Below are 7,080 nucleotides of genomic sequence, written 5' to 3' on the forward strand. Positions count from 1 at the left end.
GACATCTTTGAACATCCCCCATACAGTCCAAATTTGGCACCCAGCGATTTTCACCCTTTTCCCAATATGAAGAAATGGCTGGGATCTCAGCGCTTTACAGACGACGAACTGAAAAACTCCGTTAGCGGCTGGTTACGTGCACAGGTGGCAGACTTCTACGCGGCAGGTATTGAGAAGCTCGTAACCAGATATGATGTGTTTAAATAATTTTGGTAATTATGTTGAAAATAGTGTAAGAGTTGCTCTTTAAAATGTGTGTAATAAAAAATCTGTAAGTATATTCTGCATTTTTTTATTAACCAAAGAAACTTACTTTCCGAACCGCCCTCGTACAATGTGGCATTGCACAAACATTAACATAGAAAACAGAAACTGCAAGTGAAATATTATTTACAAAAGCATGTTGTTTTGTTTGTTAGGTCATCTATGCATGGTTTTTCATAAACAAAGTACAACAAAAACACATTTAGCAATCGTTAATTTACATCCTACCGATCAGCGGTTGTCCGCAGCGGACTCGTGACAATGCACAAAAATAATTATAGATCATAGTAACTGTAAGTAAAACATTATTTACAAAATGATAATCTGTTAATTAGGTTATCTCTTTAAGGGTTTTCAAACCAAAGTACGATAAAAACATGTTCATAAACACAACAGACTCATAGCCCTGTGCGAAAACAAATACTAAAAATATTACCTGCAAGCAAAATAATATTTACAAAAGAACAATAATTATTTCATTAAGTTATGTATTTTACAGTTTTGAAAATTTAAAGTACGGCAAAACCATGTTTTAGCAATCGGTAATTTATTACTGCTGCTCAGCCAATAATTAATGATGCAGCAGATCTCCACAGGTTGAAATATCAAACCCAGTCGATCGATTCTCCAATAATAACAATAATCTCTTTATTGCATTCTTTTAACAATTTTTACATCGTATCGCGATCGTCAACAGTTTAAGTCTATTTACATGAGTCCATCCACACATTCACACAACCTCATACTCACAATTCTTACAATCATTCAGGTCATAATCGCATTGACCTCAGATCCAGCAATCTCAAATATCTCAGCGGCTTGACATGAATTCATCAACAGAGTAGAAAGCCGTGGACTCCAAAAGGAGTTTGAAACGCATTTTAAATAGATTTTGATTATTGGAAATTTTAATTTCTTCAGGGAGCCTGTTGATTAATGTGACACCAACTTCTTGCGGTAGATTTTGCGCACAATACAATAAAATTAATATGTAACATTTATGGGATACATTACCTTCAATTAACATTTTATGATCTTCTGAAGGTGCAACTGTGAGACTCTGCAAGTTGGCTTCCTTCATGTCAGCCACCAGTCTTTCTACTTGTCTCTTCTTCTCTGTGATGGCAGTTTCTAGATTAGCTACTTCATTTCGCAGACTGTCAGCTGTGTGGCACACTAGCTCTGCACCTTGTTTGGCAGCTTCTACTTCGTTCTGTAACCGTTCAATCTCTGCTACAAGACTGTGCTCTACTTCACTGGCTCTCTCCTCGATCTGCACCTCCTCCAATAATATCCTGTAAGATATTCACCAGGCATACAGTCACCGGCATATGGACATTGTACATCTTAAAACTGAACATCAACAAAACATTGTATATGTAACCTCAAAATTGTTTTGTTTTGAGGTTAAGTGGTGTGGTAGAGAGGACTTTTTAGTCCTAACTCTGACACTGTAAATAAAAACCATTTCATGTTACTTAAAAGCAACAAGTGAGCTATGATAAGTTTGTTAGTCGGGTACATGAATTATTGCTTGTTGGTTGTATAAACCATACAATGCCACCATACAAGTAGATATAAATGAAATAAAAGGAGGCCTGAATCCTCCCCATTCAAACGAGACCAATTCGAGGTTAGTGTATTGAAAATCTTGACGCAGTAGCACTCTCACGAAAAATGTCGATCGTATCTCCGCAAGTGCGAAATTCGTGCCATAGATGAAACGTCAGAAGCTCATTCAGAACAAGCCTAAAGATGCAGAATACATAATATTATCAAACAGCCAGTCTGCTTCAATGGCGCTAGACACCTACTCTTATGATTCAATTATAGTATGGAAATGTAGGAATGCTCATTCAGAACAGGCCTAAAGATGCAGAATACATAATATTATCAAACAGTCAGTCCGCTTCAATGGCGCTAGACACCTACTCTTATGATTCAATTATAGTATGGAAATGTAGGAATGCTCATTCAGAACAGGCCTAAAGATGCAGAATACATAATATTATCAAACAGTCAGTCCGCTTCAATGGCGCTAGACACCTACTCTTATGATTCAATTATAGTATGGAAATGTAGGAATGCTCATTCAGAACAGGCCTAAAGATGCAGAATACATAATATTATCAAACAGTCAGTCTGCTTCAATGGCACTAGACGCCTACTCTTATGATTCAATTATAGTATGGAAATGTAGGAATGCTCATTCAGAACAGGCCTAAAGATGCAGAATACATAATATTATCAAACAGTCAGCCTGCTTCAATGGCACTAGACCCTACTCTTATGATTCAATTATAGTATGGAAATGTAGGAATGCTCATTCAGAACAGGCCGAAAGATGCAGAATACATAATATTATCAAACAGTCAGTCTGCTTCAATGGCACTAGACGCCTACTCTTATGATTCAATTATAGTATGGAAATGTAGGAATGCTCATTCAGAACAGGCCTAAAGATGCAGAATACATAATATTATCAAACAGCCAGTCTGCTTCAATGGCACTAGATGCCTACTCTTATGATTCAATTATAGTATGGAAATGTAGGAATGCTCATTCAGAACAGGCCTAAAGATGCAGAATACATAATATTATCAAACAGTCAGTCTGCTTCAATGGTACTAGACGCCTACTCTTATGATTCAATTATAGTATGGAAATGTAGGAATGCTCAAATGGATCTGGTGAAGAGAAACAAGTTATCCTTTGCTGGATAACGAATTAATGACAGCAGACAAAAATTATGTATTATAATTAACAGTAAGTAATAAATGTGAAAAGATAGTAACAGCTTAAACACATAAAGTACCCTATGTTAAATTATCACAGTAAATATGAACAACAGCTTTGCAAATTCAATCAATAACCACACTCTAATACAAAACTGTGTAACACTCTTTGAATTGAAAATATATAAGAGATTCTAATTGAAGTTTTCTTAGATAAAATATGACCATCAATTTATAATATTATTACGATTCTTTTTTTTTCCTTTGGGATATTGGAGTGGATTCCTAGATCCTCACACGTCAACCTGAGCTTATTGTGTGCCCCTTTGATGTTAGAGGGGTAAGCCTATCTTCGTGCCCTTAATTAGGCTAAGAAGCTTTTCCCCGATACTAGCATCTGGTTCGTCGCCTGGTTGTTTATCACCGAAAAGAGCCCTTCTCCTTGCTCCCAGTCTCTCACAGTCCAGTATTATGTGTTTTGCAGTCTCTTCAGACTTATTGCAGAGTCTACACTCCGAGTCCTCATTTCGTAAACCTAGAGTGTTTAGGTGTTTCCTGAAGTGGCCATGTCCAGTGATCAAGGCAATCACTTGCTTAACCCGATCCCTCCCCAGCCCCATCAGCCATCTGGTGAATCCGGAGCTAGAATCGGCAAGCAGTCTTTTGCCGAGTGCTTGTCCTTGGTGACTCTGCCACCGCAAGCGGTGTGTCTTCCTGGACCATTTGTTTATACTTTGATAAGCGGCTGACTTGCTTATACCACAACTCGGTTCTGGACCGGTGTATGGCATGCTTGCTCCGCTTTTGGCAAGCCTGTCGGCGCATTCGTTGCCACCTATGCCTGTGTGGCCCGGTACCCAACCAAGACGCACACAGTTGCGTGATCCAAGCTTGCAGAGAGTGTTAAAGCACTCCCACACAAGCTTGGATGAAATGCTGTTGGAGTCAAGAGCTTTAAGAGCTGCCTGACTGTCTGACATTATACAGATGTTCATTTCCTGGTACCTTCTGGTGAGGCCTAGGTTGGCACAGGCTAGGATACCATAGATTTCGGCTTGAAATATGGAGCAGTTCCGACCCAAACTGCCGCTAAGGGCAGTTCTAGGGGATTGACTAAACACTCCATATCCAGTTCTACCCTTAATAAGCGAGCCATCCGTGTACCAGACAAAGCTCTTTCTTATTGTTGGGGTTATTACGATTCTTTCCTACAAAAAGTAATGAGAGCACATTTATCTAGATAACATTTTAAATTGTAAGAACACATATAAGGACAATCTATATCCTCTTGCATTAAGAGACAATCTTGATTAGTTACAATAGTAAAAAGTTTCTAATCATCAGCATATAAAACAAACTAACACAATCTATCGTACCAAAATATTTAGTACAAAATGTTCTTTTCTTCTTAAATTAATTTTAAATAATATTACTAAAAACTTTTCTTTTAATGAAATTATTTAAAAATTTTAATAAAAAAAAATCAAATTTACTGTTTATGAAAAAAGTAATAAAATTAGGATTATTAATGTGGGAAACAGCATATTGTGACAGTTCAATTAATTTCCTGTATTACTACCAATTTTTATGTAAAATAATACACAAATAAGACTTTCCTCATTATTAATTGTAATACCCATAAGTGCTAAATAACATGTTATTATTTCAAATACTTGTACATTTGTAACAATACATTTTATTTGTTATTTAAAAACAGTTAATTTGTCTTTTATTCATTATAATATCATTTACTTTACTATCCAAAAGAACTTAAGAGAACAATTTTATGTATTACACAATTTGGTAGGGGAGAGCCGGGCATAATGGACAGCGCGGGTATAATGGCGTCTGGGCGGGCACAACGGCCAGTAGGTGGCTATTACGCCCGCAGCTTTGGCCGTTATGCCCGTCTGCAATTTTCCTCTTTAACTTCCTTATTCCTGTTACTTGAAAAAAGTTTTAAATGATATAATTATTATAAATGATTACAGAAAAATTGTTCAGATTTCCATAGTAAAGCCAATAAAACAGTTTTATTACAATTTATATGTTATAAAACCAATATTTTTATGTATTATAATAATTAATAATATATAAAAAATTATAATTATAATAAATGTTTAATTATTTATGTTTATTTTTTTTAATTTGAAATACTTCAGTTGTTTTGTTTTGTTTCAGGAGCGATGGTTTACAACTACAAGCGCAAGGGACATCGGCAGTCATGGGATCCTGGAAACATGCAAAAGGCAATAGATGCAGTGAAGGGAGGTATGGCATTTTTAACAGCTGCGACCACATACAAAGTGCCAAGGAACACTTTGAAGAGGAGAGTGCTGGAGAAGAACAAGAGAGCTACAGGACACAAAAAAGTATTTGGAGGTTTTAATTCCGTCTTTACTAAGGAACAAGAACTAGAAATATTCAATCATCTACTCTTACTGGAGACTAGATTTTTCGGTATGACTGTTAAGGATCTTCGAAGTGCAGCATATGAACTTGCTGAGAAGAACAAACTTTGTCACACTTTTAACAAAGAGTCCAGGATGGCTGGAAAAGGTTGGATCGCCGGTTTCCGCAAACGCCATCAACAGTTAACTCTAAGGGAACCTGAGCAAACTTCTGCAGCTAGAGCAAGTGGGTTTAATAAGATTTCTGTTAAGAAATTTTTTGATATATTAGTTGAGGAAAGGTCCAAACATAATTACACAGCCCATCGAATTTTCAATGTGGATGAGACAGGACTAACTACAGTCCAGTCCAAAAGCTCTAAAGTTTTAGCATTAAGAGGCAGGCGGCAGGTTGGATCTTTGACCTCAGCTGAGAGAGGGGTTTTGTGTTCTTTGGTAATGTGCATGTCAGCTGGGGGCTCCTACATTCCCCCCTACATCATATTTCCCCGCCTACGGATGAAGGCTGAACTGACGGATGGAGCTCCACCTGGAACTGCATTCACCTGCCATCCATCTGGGTGGATGCAGACAGAACTTTTTGTACAGTGGTATAATCATTTTCTGGTACATGCCAAACCTACAAAAGATGACCCAGTGTTATTAATACTTGATGGGCATTCCACTCATACAAAAAACATTGAGTTCATTCAACTGGCCAGAGCTAATCATACGTCTGTAATGTGTCTACCACCTCACTGCACACACAAGTTGCAGCCCCTAGACGTGTCATTTATGGGGCCCCTGAACACTTTTTATGTTCAGGCAATCGAGAGATTCTTAAGAAACAACCCTGGACGTACAGTAACTCAATACCAAGTGAGTCGTCTTTTTGGGGAAGCGTACATGAAGGCTGCTGTTCCACTTAATGCTGTAAATGGATTTAGGAAATGTGGCATTGAGCCCCTCAACGAACACATTTTCACAGAAGACGAATTTGCTGCAGCAGAAGTAACGGACCTACCACTTCCAGACGGACCAACGGACTTGCCAACAACAGGAGGTCTAAATTCTACAGATCCACTACCCTCTACTAGCAACGCAGTTCCTTCTCTGCAAGCTGTATCACCAAGCAGTTACACCACCAATCTTGATGAAAAGTATGATCCACAACCTGGGACATCATTTGCTATAAGCCCTAAAGATATTATCCCTCTTCCTTGTGTATCTGATGAGAGTCGTAGGAGAAACTGGACGTAAAAGAGGCTGTGCAGCTTTGCTGTCAGGAAGCCCTTACAAAGATAATTTGATAGCCGAGAAAGCTGCGAAAGATGAAAAAGATAAAGAAAAACTTCTGAAACAAAAAAAGGGCGAAGAAAGAAAAACAGACCTAAAGAGGACATCTAAAAAACCCAAGATCAATACCACCAAAAGAAGTCTTTTTCAAGATTCAGATGATGATGTCGAATGTTTTTATTGTATGGAACAATTCTCAGCTTCATCCTCTAATGAGTGTTGGATAAAGTGCCAAGGGTGCAATATGTGGGCGCATGAACTGTGTGCTGGCGTAGATTAGAAGGACCTTAGGTTTTTGTGTGAAAATTGTAATTTAAACTTAATACAAAATAACTTTTTATTTTGTACGATTCTAAAAAAAATTAATGTTTTTGGAACAAAGTATGAAATATGTA

The 7,080-nt window shown here is 37.5% G+C and overlaps 1 protein-coding gene across 1 annotated transcript; it reads left to right on the forward strand.

Moving 5' to 3' along the window:
- The first annotated feature begins 5,185 nt into the window (after window positions 1–5,185).
- Window positions 5,186–6,649, forward strand: LOC124375104 (MFS-type transporter clz9-like). Its single transcript, XM_046833215.1, has one exon. The coding sequence runs from the start codon at window positions 5,186–5,188 to the stop codon at window positions 6,647–6,649; it is 1,464 nt and encodes a 487-aa protein (XP_046689171.1).
- The last annotated feature ends 431 nt before the right edge of the window (window positions 6,650–7,080 follow it).

The sequence above is a fragment of the Homalodisca vitripennis genome, unplaced genomic scaffold, assembly GCF_021130785.1.
Source record: "Homalodisca vitripennis isolate AUS2020 unplaced genomic scaffold, UT_GWSS_2.1 ScUCBcl_13317;HRSCAF=23495, whole genome shotgun sequence".
In the NCBI taxonomy this organism is placed as follows: Eukaryota; Metazoa; Arthropoda; class Insecta; order Hemiptera; family Cicadellidae; genus Homalodisca; species Homalodisca vitripennis.

Coding starts and splice junctions, on each gene's coding strand:
- LOC124375104 (XM_046833215.1), top strand. CDS start 5,186: ATGGTTTACAACTACAAGCGCAAGGGACATCGGCAGTCATGGGATCCT.